The 13558-nt window shown below is 46.6% G+C and overlaps 1 protein-coding gene across 2 annotated transcripts in view; it reads right to left on the bottom strand.

Moving 5' to 3' along the window:
- The window catches only part of PDE3A (phosphodiesterase 3A), a 262985-nt gene extending 249875 nt beyond the window's left edge, over positions 1–13110 (bottom strand). Inside the window, exon 1 of one of the 2 annotated variants that reach the window (XM_069807850.1) lies at positions 12193–13110. In XM_069807850.1, coding sequence (XP_069663951.1) covers positions 12193–13095 — 903 coding nt within the window. In that variant the 5' untranslated portion in view covers positions 13096–13110. The remainder of the gene's footprint in view (positions 1–12192) is intronic. The other variant, XM_069807851.1, reaches the window with a different exon arrangement.
- Positions 13111–13558: the final 448 nt, after the last annotated feature.

Genomic DNA, 13558 nt, shown 5'->3' with positions numbered 1-13558 from the left:
AACATAGAATTTAAAATTCTGTGTTTCCAAAGTCTGCTCGAGTGGCAGATCACAGGGCAACAAGTCAGGAAATCTTAAGGTTAATCTTAAGGATCTTCTCTCTTGTCTATGTATAATACAAAAGCAAAAGAAGATTCTAGATCCAAGGATGATGACAGCTAAAATATCGGAATGATAAACGTTGAATCTATGCCTCCACTTGCTATCCACAAGTATATACCATCCATCAACCCTGAATAAGAACATCACATGTTTTAGGACTAGATTTATACACCACAGACATCAGAAGAGTAAGCTGAAATGAAGAGTGGATAGATTTAAGAGGAAGGAGATAGACAATCTATCTTTACTACTTCACTTAAAAATATTCAAGAACTCTCCAAGAAACTTTTGGGTTTGCCATCTCTCTCTGTCTCACCACATCACAGGTATCAGAAAGCTAGGTTTAGATGTCCTAAATTTCAGTTAAGCCCTGGTGCCTAGTATTTCCTCTTAGCTGGCTCTAACTCCAAAGGGGCCTTGCCAAGAGGAAACAACAGGCTTGGATCCTCAAGCGGAATTTAAGCTGGAATATGTGCTTTAGTGCCAGCACTAAAGCTGATGCTGGCACCCCAGTCAATCTAATTGTTGCACTATTATCCCATGCTCCTCTATTACACCGCTTGACACAAACACGGCGAGCTTAGTAAGAATTAGCATTTTGTATTCTGCAACCCAGAAGTCACTTTTCAATATCCATATGGCACAGACAGTATTTCTCTGCCACTGAACAGCTTTCTCAGTACAGTCTCTGTAATGAGGCACGTACAGAGCCAGTGCTGCCTGAAATAATCAAATTGTACACACTTGTTGGTATACCTGCCTGCTTCTGGGCAGTACTAAATGTGTTTGCTTCCCCACAAGTCAGAGGAAAGATGGATGCTCTGCAACTCTGAGTAGAAGTCTTTTACTGGAAAGGATAGGGCTCCCCTTCCACTCTGACCTGCCTTTTAACTTCTGATTCTCTGGCAGAGTCTTCCTCGCAGCTCCGTTCCTCACAAGCATATGGGAAGTACAGCATTAAATCCTTTAATAGAAAATGTTTATTCATTTGCAGTTTTGTGTAATCAGTAGACAATTACAACAGCATTTAAGAATGGCACTTGCATATGAATTAAGCTGGTCTTAAAAAAAAACCACTCAGTAATGGCATATTAATTATGCTGCAACATTTTGTCTCGTACAGAATTCAGGATCAACAGAAATGCAGCAAATTTCAGGGAACTGTCGTAATAAATAAATTTTCAGAGCTGTCTTAATAAATAACAAATACTAACTAGTCCACAGCTTCCCTGAGAATAGGTACATGGCAGCAGTAACATATCCATTACACATAACGGAGTAAGTTTTACCAGCTAAAGCTCATCATCCTTATCTGTAAAAATTCGAGTCACCTATTTATTTCAATTGGTCTTATCACACTTCTAACCAGCCAGAGCTCCACGCTGAACAAACCCCCATTTATACCCAGGAGAATGAGACCAGCTCAGGCTGCACAGGGACCTCATCAGCTCCTTCTGCCCAGCCAGCCCAGAGCTCCATGTCACAGCTAAAGCTAGCGGCAAGTCAGTCTAGGCACCAAAGATACCATGTAAAGCACCCATATGGCTTTGCACCTCTAGAATAGAGTTGTAGCACCAAGTTTCAGTTTGAATATTGGAACACATGTATTTGTAAGACACGAGTATTTATTTGTTGATCAAAATCACTACTCAAGTATTTACAAATAAAAGAAGAAAATTTTTGCAAAACTTGGCACACATTTGCAAGTCAAGAAAGAAAAAGAAAGATTAAAACTATAACAAATCAAAAGTCAAGCAATGGTTACAGAGGCTGGCATATTAAGAAACATGACTGCCTGTGGAGACATCAGAAAATATTGCTAAATATCTAGAAAGGACAGTGTCGTATGTAACTCAGCCTGCAGACTGTGCTGTCAGAGTCTAACGAAGAATTCTATCCCTCTAGGCTACACAATACTAATCTGAGTGTGTATATACATACGTACACACTCACGGATATGGATATATAAAGATATATGTATACGTGTGTGCACACACATCTATAAAAACAAGCTACAAGGTCTCAGGTCACATTTCAAGCAGCACAACCAACATTAGCTTTGAATTACTTTCTTTAAAATAAGAGAGAATGGTTAGCTGTTAAAAAAAAAAAAAAGCTCTCTGCAGATTTGGGCATGGGAACACACTCTCCTCCCGCACTAATGACTGAACTGAAAGGATCAGCCTGTTACCCTGGGAGGACTGAGCACTCTCAATTCCCATTGAAGTCAGTGGAGGCAGGGAGGAGATTATCGCTAATCACTACAAAAGAACATAAGAAAAATAGCATTTTTAACAAACCTTTACTTGTACAATATAAATTTTAAAATATCACTGAAAAACCTCCAGGAGAAGTTAAAGGTATTCATTGTCTCACAAGAGTAAGATGCAGAGCTACGTCTCAGCACAAGTATTCCTGCAACAATCCCACTGACAGACTCAAACTAAAACTCCAGCCACATGTAAAATATCTTATCAGCTATCTTGCAATTATAAATGCACCGAAACACACTTAAGTTCCTTATCAACACAAAATACAGTGACTAGACCTTGTCAAGAGTAACCTGTGGTTAGGATCACCAGTAAAACTGAAGAGAAAGGTACTCGAAAACTCTACCAGCATCCAACACTTTTTTGCCACTCACCAAGCGAGTATCCGGGGAAGGATTTCAGTATTACCAATACAGAAATAGCCCTGTCTGCATTGCGGGTGCGGATATGTGGTGGAAATGAAGCAGCATAGCCTACTCTGCAAGGAAACCCAAGTCAGATCTGTTAGCTGATGAGCTCTAATGGGCTACAATAAGAAAAAGACAGACAGACAGGAATAAGCTCACAATAAAAGCACTTGAAACTGCATTAACAGAGGCAAGCACGGACACCACGGCTGTGCATCCCTTTTTAATCTACACTTTTGCACAGAGGTCTGCATCTTTCTACAGCTGTCATTTCAACTGAATTTAATACATGAACATAGACAAGGTTTCACAAGTTTTACTCTGCAGGCAACAAAAAGCTTGGGCGAGCATATCTAGATTACTGCTCATAGAGGTGGAGAAAAAATTGCTTGGATGTAGCTTCTCAACCCCTGCATCACCCTTTCCAAGTGCCTTCATCCACTGCTGCTCAGCCAGCAAACAGAAATGCTCCTCAGGGTGCCTTTGCAGACTGCCACCCGAGTGCCTTCATTGCCACCACAGGGCAGACAGCCCACCACGCCGGCCTCTTCAGCGGCCCCACATTCTCATTTGAAGGTAAATTTGGGGTGTACGTCTTTGCTAAGGGTCAGTATTTTTATGTAACTTAGGTAACAAAACATACTAATGTTCTGCCTATCCTCCATAACATTAAAGGCAAACATACATCGGTTTATTTAAAACTCTATAGCAAAAGTAAGCACAAGAAACTAGCAGAAGTATCTGTACTCCAGGGTGAGGAACAACTTAGGTTATGGCTGGTGCCACGGCTGCAACTCCAGCACACAAAGATGCTAGCAAGGTATCATCAACCCGCTGGGAGTGCAGTAATTCAAAAAACAGTTAACCTTCGGCATTCAGACACTCAATTCTTTCCCCTTCTGGAATTAATTTCAGACAAATTTACTTACTTGTTTATGGACATATTTACGCAAACATCAGTCAGAAGGATACTGCTCAGAACAAGTAATGTTCAGTTTTGAGGTTTAGTAATAACTCTTCTCCTACATTATTATCACTTACACAAAGAAAACCAGTCTGCAAGCTTATTCAAAGAATCAAGAAGCTTCTTTAAAACAAAAAATAAATCCAACAACCATCAGTGACTTGATCCTCAAAGCACAGCAAGTGATACGGCTTTCCAGCAGACATCATCATATTTCACACAGCTTTTAATGAAGCTGCAGTAATTCTAAAAGGACCAACCAGTCTAAGAGGAATGGTTGCTTTTTAAACCGTCACGAAGGTCTGTCTCAGGAGTTCAGCAACCATCAGAAAAGCACCCTGAGTATATCTGAAAGGCATCACTCCTACAGAGTTAGGCAGACAAAAATCCCATTAAAAACGTTTAATGATGGAGAATATAATTTTACTTTATTTTAAAATTCAAAGCATAAATTCTTACTACAAAACAAAGCCAACTTAAGCAACGTACAAAATACAAAATGCAAGTAAGTCACTTTAACCCCGTGTATTTCACTGGTGGGTTAGGGGTGTTAGACAAGGAGGCCTCAGCTACTCTCTGAGCTATTTCTGATATGTGGAGGTTTCGTATTTTTCCAGCCTTGTACAGGGGGAGAAGGAGAGCCTTTAGCTGTATCGATGCTCATAAATGTCTTCTCCCTAATTGTTTTCAGTAGTTAACTGCAGTAAAAATATGAACACGGTCATGCAGCGATAGGTCCTGGTCAGTGGACACTTCAGATAAAACAGTGAGGTCACTAAAGCATACCACAACAGAGTAACCAACTGGGAAATTTCTTCCTAACTAGTATCAGATTAAAAAAAAATAAAGCCAGTTTTTCTAATCCTCAACCTCCTTGACATAACAAACCTCTAAACTTCAATAAATAATAAATACAAATGTCTATGGATTTTAGAAATAGCTCCACTTATACCTTGTGACACACATGTTCTACTGTCAGCGTGTATTTCTATCTTACACATCCAGACTTCTTCCTAGCAGTTTAAAACTAAAGGGCTGGGGTTTGGGGGGAGTGGTTTTGTCTTTCCCCCCCTCTCCCCTCAAATTCCCTCCTATTCTTCCATTTTTAGGAAAATACCTATTCCTGACTCCTCAGTCAGGTCTACTTTTGTATATCTTTCCAGTTTCTTCTTAGATGATGATCAGAGGTTTGGGCTATCTGTAGACCCCAACCATTCATTCTGGCTGACAAAAACTCACTACAGCACTCCATACCGGGACTTCGGGAACTTAATTTTGCCATAATACTTCACACACAGAGACTTTTTCGGTGACCAGCACTGCCAGCTGACACAGTGTCTTTTTCCTGACAGATTCCAAAATTAACAATGTAATTTCACCAGCCAAACTCTTCTAGCCGATACGCTTCCTGCGCTGTATATTTTACCTTTCGTTCGGCAACCCTTAAGGCAGCATTAGGAAACCATCCACCTGCCTCCTGTGTTCGACAGGAACGAAGAACCATTTGCCTCATCAGCACATTCTGCTACTGCGCCCTTCCTGGGGCATTTCCCATTTTATTTATAAATAGTTATATGCGTGACTAGAGTCATGAGGTTCCACAATACATAAAGCAATGGTGACTTAGTCTGTTCTTCCGGATTCTCGACAGATCCGGAGGCGGCTTCTTCTTTGTACCGCCACCTCCAGTTACGCTCATAATCGGCATTTTGAAGGCCAAAGCCTACTACCGCTCTGCTCCCAATCGGGTTTTTGTCAGCACCCCCCAAAAGAGCTCAGCTTAGAGAGGCGAAGTCTTCTTTCAGGGCCGGTTCGTTGACCTGCCCCAACCCCAGGGCGCTCACCCAGGTGTCCCACCGAAGGCAGAACCTTCCAGCCGCCCTCCTCGGCCCCGCGCCCGCCCTCACCCCCGACGCACCGAAGCGAAGGGCTGGGACAAGCCAGAAGCGCAACTAGAATCGTGAAAAAAAAGGTGAAAAAAAAAAAATAGGATCCAAAGAAAAGAAAGGCTCAGTTAAGTACCACGGACAGATTTTGTTTATTGAGTGCCGGCGCAGAACAGGGGCTCTCGTGCCCTCTAGGGGTCCGGCCCCGCCAGCGCCGGCCCCGCCCTCGGCCCCGCCCTCGGCCCCGGCCCCGCCCTCCGGCCCCGCCCCGCCCCGGGGCTGCGCGCACCCACCCCCGGGTTGGGTTGGGGGGGGGGGCGCGGATGCCCAGCGCGGCCGTAGCACAATAGGAGTAATGATAAGAATAAATAACGAGAGGCTTGTAACAATCCCAGACGCCCACACCGAGGGAGAAGCGAAGCAGCTCGAGCTCTGCGTTACAAAAAAAGTAAAAGCTTGATCAAGGGGTGCAGCAGTTCTTCCTCTCCCAACCTCGCTTCATCTCCAAAAACACGTCAGAAAGAAAAGCACTGATGTTCCCCACAAGGTAAAACGTGGACACACATCACATTTTATGTCTTTTTTTTTTTTTTGCTATTTCTCAAATCGTTACCCCCGATGCAGAGAACTCCTGATGCTACCAGTGTACTTGCAGCAGGGCTTAGAGCAAACCAAGTTAAAAAACAAACAAAAAAACCACAAAAAACCAAACCCCCCCAAAAAACAAACCAACCAAGTAAAAACCTGAAAAACTACATAGTCCAAAGGAGAGGCATTTATTTCTGAGTGACACGCTGACTAACACAGAAGAGACTCTGAGGAAAGGGTTTGGTAATTCATCGAGAAACTTTTTCAAAACCACGCAGAGAAGAAAAAATGCACACAAAGAAAACCTGACTTCCACTTTGTTATCCAAACCTTTACATTTATTTCCTTATCTGTCAAGCAGTATGCTACAAGCTGTACATCTCCCATTAGATTACCTAAGTAAATCACAGCAACTGGCTTAAAGCTTTAATTACAGCTTTTTATTCTCAGACCATTTAGGATGCAGTCAGCTCACCCCCATTTTGAGCCCTGTGGTTTGCAAGCACCAGAACCCAGCAACCTTTCCACTTCCAAGCCGGGATTATTTTTTTTATATTAAAGGAAAAAAAAACCCATGCAATATTCCTTCAATTTGCAAAATACAGCTATGTCTCAGTCTCTTGCAAAAAAGAGTTGGAACGTAAGCACACTAACAGCAGATTAGGACAAATTCATACAAATGTCGCAGTTAATGTCCAAAACATCATGTGTCACTGTTTTTCCCCTCCAGCCCCCAACAAGCTTCTCAAAACACATTTCATACACAGGATCACTGTTCTGGCTGTTTATTTAATTAACATGACAACCCAGCGTACACAGGATTTCTTTCAGTTCCCCAGCTTTGCATTTTCACACTTCAGGCAGAAAGAGCAGAAAGTCACTACTGTATTTTACTTTTTTTGCCAATATGCCATAATATACATTTCTTGATTTAACCGATTGACAAAAATAGATTCTAAACCAATCGTGAGAGTTTCAGCAGCAGTTTTTACATTTTTGTGAAGTTGAAAGAAAAAGGAAAAAAAAAAAAATCTAAGTAGAACGGGTTTGCGTCAATGAAGCCATGCAAAAGAAAATAAAGTATTACATCTGGAATCCCTGGGTGATTTTTCCTGGAGCCTTACTTAAATATTTTACACGGTTGTGTTTCAGCAAGTCACCAGATGACATAACTCCTCAGTATTCCTCGGTTTCTAGTGACCTAAATGCTAATGCCAGTAAACCTTATCAGAGTAATTACAGCTCAATAAAGCTTATTAGCAGAAGGAGGTATATGGTATATAACACCGCATGTCTAATAGGAGACCATAACTTCTGACATACATGAAGTTCACTACCTAAATTTAATTGCCTTCTCCTCTGCCAAATTTTAAATCTCTGTAGGTTGCACTCTGATCTCTCCTATTTTTCAGGCCAGAGGGCAGGATAAGTAATATTAAAAATCAGTTATAACATAAGGGACATCTGTCCTTTTTTTAGGGCAGAACGACAGAGAACCAGGAAAGAGGGGGGGGAGGCAACATATTCCTGCCACTTACAAAGCTCTCACTGTCAAACAATGAGAAGAACAGATAAAGCCTTAATTTTCCCTTGAAAAAAACCCAACAAATACATTTCTTTCCCTCCTCCATTTCTTAGATCTTATCGCTGAAGAGATATCTTTGACCATGTGAACTGTTACAGTATTGTCTTCTCAACTCTGCAGACAGGCAGCGATAACGACAGTCCCGGCTCACAACTTTCCCAGGCTACAGACTGGGAACAGGCAGAGTCACCATCCAGAACCCCATGAAAAATGGTCAAATTGAGCAAAACCCCCTCCGCAGCCTCTGGAGGAAGACAGAGGAGTCTGGCACCAAAGCTACTTATCTGAAAAAATAACTTTTTAAAAGGAGAAACAGGCAGGGAAAGATGTGGCAGCACAAACCAGCTACCAAGTCTCAAACCAATTAAAAGTAAGTGACAGCCCCTCAGATGTCCCTCAGCAAGGCAAACAGCTTTCTACTTCTCCAACCGCTCAGAAGGAGGCAAAGAGCAAAGAGAAAGAAGGAAAGAAAACGGGTAGAAAACCTCTCTGCCCCAGGAGCCAGAGGACACGGGTGGGAGTTCGCACATGGAGCTGCAGGCCTGGCAGCGGGAGACGTCGGGGCTGCGGGAGAAACTCCTCCGTCCTGGTGCTGCCTCCTGCACGGATCGGGGCTGTTCAGCAGGGCAGGACGCAGCACCCCGCTAGTGCCTTCTCCTACGGGGCTGTGTCACCCACTGCTTTGGGAACTAGAAAGTACTTCAAACCCTGATGCGTGCTGTACCTGTGACAGTGTTCTAAGGAAAGAAGAAATCTAAAAAGGCTGAGCAAATTGAACTACTTGCAGCAGCTGCTCTAGCTCATTTAACACACACTTGTAATGAATCCAAGTTAACTGAAAGCTTCCCATTCCCCCCAAGCAAAACAAACAAGAAGCAAGGCTTAAAAGAAAAATGGGGAGTCTTTGGCATAGTTTAAAATCGTCCAGCGCTACTATCTCCTGTGGAGTATTTTACCCACCAAGGTGAAATCATTCCTTTGGACTGTTGTGTGTCAAGATTAACACACAGAGGCACAAGCTCCGAAGCACAGGGGCCATATATTTCAGTGGGAAACACCATGACATAGAACCCGTTTCTGCCCCGTCCCCCGCCTCCCCACCTCCTCTCCACACTTTTAGGAAAAACTAAAATGTTTAAAGTGAAGAAGAAACTCCAAAAGTCATCATCTTGGTGGTACTTGCGCATTTACCACAAAAAAAAAAGGGGGGGGGGGGTTCCATTCATTCACTGTCTTATCCATCCATTCACAATTTCTCTCCGCAGCCTCTCTCAAATCTGGGTGAGCTAGCCCTCAAGGAGGTGAGCATCCTCAGCCGGCATTGATGAAATCAGAGGGAGACAACACTCAGCTGGGAGCAGGATCAGGCTATTACAAAGCACACATTTCTCAATGAGATCTACACACACGCCAAACTGGAAGCTTTTAATCCAAAGAATTTGCCAAAGTTGACAAAGAGAGAGACATATACAAAAATCAACCACAAAAAATAGAATTAAACGAGAAACTAGTAAAGAGCACTTTTAGCACCAAAAGAAACTGGTTTGATTTTTGATGGTGGGGGGGTTTTTAATGAAATGGTTTTTCTTTTGAAATTCTTTTGGGAAATTATTAGCAACTAAGACAAGATGTTTCTGCAGAAGGAGTAATTTAGTGACATATGCATTTCCAGCTACTCCTACTAGCAGCTTAAACAGAAGTATACATTTAATTTTAAATATGCTAATACCTCTACTGTGATATTAGTTTGCAATTCCTGGTACTGTCCTTTGTATCACAAGGCCACATAGATTCAATTCAGTATCCTACCAGGGAAAAAATCAGATAACTGAGATGTGTGTGACTAAAAAAAAATAAATTCAGAAACTCTGACTTTTGTAGAATCTCGTATCACAAAGAGGCAGATAGGGAAGGAATCACACTCTGGAAAAATAAAAGCTTAATTAAGTGCTCAGTGATAGGAAAGATTACACAAGAGGCAATGGGAAACATCTCTAAAACTTCACCTAATGCTACTCACCAAATGAAAGCATTTATTTCAAAGCAATAAAGTAGATCCATTTCCTGATGAAAATTACTGGCAGCTCCCAGACGTATTAACAAGGTATCTTTCGGACCAGAAACATTCAGGGTATGTTTTTTAAAAACAGGGGGTGAGGGAAGGCCTGGTTTTGTTTATAAAGCCCTCACCTCTATTTTTAACATGTTATATTTAAAAACTGCCCAAAAGAGAAACATTTACCTATGGTTTCTTTAAGTCTATGGGGAGCTGATTTTTGCTATAAACACAAACTTTGTTTGCTATAAAAGAGTCCCACTTCTCCCAGCATTTCTTCAAGGTCCTTACAGAGCTTTGTTTCAGTTTTTCCATTTTTCTATCTTGCTAACATTTATTTAAGAGGACAGCTTTTAGGGAGGGAAGTTCACATACACACAGCCACATTGTGCTTAAAAAAAAAAAAAAAAAAAAAGACAAAAAGCCTCCCCAAACTCAAAAGTAGTCATCCATTTCTAATCACGCAGTGACGCAAGCAATACCAGATCTCGCTATTGATTAATAGTGAGTGAGAACAAAAGAAAGAGAAATTTGCCAAAATCCTGCAGCGGGTAAACTGTACAGTGGCCAGCTAACTCCAGTCCAGCTCCGCAGCCTGGGAGTGGGAATTGCTTGGGGCAAAGCTGACCACTGTCCCCAGGTAGCACATCATTTTGGGGGGGAGAAATCTACCTTGTTATCCATCACCAGTTTAACATCCTGGTATACACAGATGATCTGAATTCCCTCCGTAAGAAAAGAGGACATGATCACAAACTAGTGAGCTCTGTCTCCGAATGATTACATTTAGAGATGGCAACTGAAAAGCTGCTTTTATTTGAAGTGCGAGAGTGAGTGGAAATATGTTTTAAACCTGACAAGTTATTATTGTAAGAAACCATGAGAAATGCCTAGCATCATCAAGTAAGTATAAACAGTTTCAATGTCTCGCCTTAGATATTGTATTTACAGATAATTCTTACACCCTTCTCTCTCTCTCAGTTCCTGCTGAAGTCAGAACTGGATCAGCTTTCCACTTTTTCACACTGTATTTACCTGGACACTGTGGTAAATATTTATTTTATCTAAACAAAAATGTTAAATAAATAAGTACATTTGTTGTAAAATAAGCCTCAAGTATATAAGGTTGTCAGGCCCTCTTCTAGAAAATGTCACAACCAACCACAAAGGGATGTAATCAAACCATTTCCAGAAACAAACTAGTCACCCACACCATATGGTTAGATGCCATTACTTGGAAAATACTTAGCTGCTTATCCAGCAAGCAACCTGAAAGAAAACCTTTGCTGCACGGCAATATGCTTCAGTTGACCTCAGTGCACAGAGTAGTTTTCAATACTAATTGAAAAAGAAAGCTTAACACCATTTGCCACTTATTTTCCCCCAGGTTTCCCTTTCCACTGCTCAGCAAGGGTTGCGCTGACTTACAATACACTCTGTTACACTCAACCCGTCCAACGATTCTTTTGTGGGGCAACCTTAAGTCTCAAAAAAATTGAGAAAACGCTTCGAGCGCAGAACTAAGCCGACCTTGTGTCCATGGCAGGATTCTATAAGCTGTGCAGTAAAGATAATGGTGTTTGCTTCTTTTTTTTTTTTTTTTTTTTTTGAGGTGTGTATTTAAAAGAACGCATCGCTGGTAACAGAGTAAGTTCTCGCTCATCCATTCAAATCACGGCCTCTTAAGGGAAGCAAAGCTGAGATAAATCGCGTGTGCCTCGTACCGGATTCCACAACCGTAGCAGAGCGGGAACTATTGATTACACGCACAGGAACAGCCTTGGGGAGGCAAAGTGCAAAGAGGAGCACCGCGCTGTGCGGGCCAGCCTCGGAGGACACGCCATCACCCTGAGAAGGGACTTCTCCCGCCGAGGACAGGCTGCGTGGCTCGCTCACACACACACACACACCCCCCCCCATGCCCCGTTTAAAGCTTAAAGCAAGTTTAATAGGGCTAAGCTACCTTTCCAGGTAGCCGGTAAGTGATGCTGGGAAACCCGAGGGCAGGTTCCCACCAGCTCCGAGAGCCAAGCGGGTACCATCCGCCCCGACCTTCCACCGGGCTCAAAAAAAGCAAGCGCCGGTGACGGCTGTGAAAGAAAAGACAACCCCGAGCCCTCTCTGCCCGGCGCCCGCAGCCGGGGCAAGTCAGGCTGGGTCCGGAGAGCCCCGCCACCCCCCCGGCCCCGGCCCCGGTCCCGGTCCCGTCGCCCGGGGAAAGCCCGCACCGTGCTCGGCGCCTCCAGCGGGGAGAGGGCACAGCTCCCCGCGCCTCCGGCAAAGTTTGGGACCCGCGTGTCGTGCCCCCCCCCCCCCCCCCAGCCCCTGCCCTACCTGCTCCCGGGGGATGCAGGGCAGCGAGGTCCGCCGGTGGGTCTTGCTGCCGCCGCCGCCGCCCGACATCTCGGGGGAGATCATGGAGCTGGACCGCCGCCGCCGCCTGAGCACCGGGGCTTCGTCCGCGGCCGGCGGGGCGGCGGGAGGCTCCGCCGGCGGGGCGGCCCGCCGCGGGGGCCAGAGCCGGTCAGCGCAGCCGGCCAGGAGGATGCCCAGCAGCCCCAGCAGGTAGGCCAGGTAGGGCCGCCAGGACGCCGGGACCTTCTCCAAGGCGACGAGGGACGTGGTCCTGGCCGCGCTAGTCACGGCGAGCATGAGGACGCCCTGCCTCAGCTTCAGCACCAGCCATGTCGCGGCGGCCAGGCAGCTCAGCACCACCCCCGTGGCGGCGAGGGAGAGCAAGCGATCCTCCTCCTCCTCCCCCGCCGCCAGCGCCGTCTGCGCCACCGCTTCCCCCCCGCAGCAGGCGGCCAGCAGCAGCGCCGCCGTCCGCGGCCGCACGCCGCCGCGCAGCAGGTAGCGGCCCGCGCCGAAGAAGGCGCCGGCCAGGCCCAGGGGCACGGCGCCGGGGGGCAGCCAGCCCCAGCCCCAGCCCCAGCCCCGCGGCCCCTCCGCCGCCAGCTCCCGGCCGCGCTCCCCCCGCACCAGCCTCACCACCAGGGCCAGCAGCACGGAGAGGGAGCCGGCGCACAGCGCCGAGGAAAGTTTCCGCCGGCGCCAGGTCTCCCGCGGCGGCGGCAGAGCGGCCCGCGAGCCCGGCCCCGGCCCCCCCCACCCCGCCGCCGCCGCCGCCGCCGCCGCCGCCCCCCCGCCGCCGCCGCCCCGCGGGGTGCCGGGCTGCCGCCCCGCCGGCGGGCAGCGCCCGCTGCAGCCCGGGCTCCGCGCCTCGCCGCCGGCCATGGCCTCGACGGGCCTCGCGCCGCGGGGGCCCCCGCCCCGGGGCTTATTCGCAGGCGGGCAGGGGGCCGGGAGCGACCCCTCCGGCGGCGGTCAGCGGCGGGCGGCCGGGGGGGGGCGGCGGCGGCGGCGGGCCGGGGGCGCTCCCCGCCGCAGCGCCGGCATTTCCTGCGGAGCGCGGTGCTCGCCCCCCCGCTCGCCTCCTCCCCGAGCGCCCAGCGCCGCGCATGAAGGGCTGGGGAGCGGCTCAGCCCCCCCCCCCCCTGCGCGACCACCCCGGGACGGGGGGGGCGCAAATTCAAGGTTTTTCAAAAAAGTGCAAGAGAGGGAGAGACGCGGGGAAATCCTAACCGGTGGAAGAAAAGGGAGGGGGGGCGGGGGGGGGAGAGGCAGATGTACCACATCAGAAGTGCTGCTTAATTTCTAGGCCATCATTTCCCTCCCAAGGCGGCTCCCGGCGGAGGGG

Source organism: Haliaeetus albicilla, chromosome 19 (assembly GCF_947461875.1).
Source record: "Haliaeetus albicilla chromosome 19, bHalAlb1.1, whole genome shotgun sequence".
Classification (NCBI taxonomy): domain Eukaryota; kingdom Metazoa; phylum Chordata; class Aves; order Accipitriformes; family Accipitridae; genus Haliaeetus; species Haliaeetus albicilla.
This window is presented reverse-complemented; position numbering and strand designations above follow the sequence as displayed.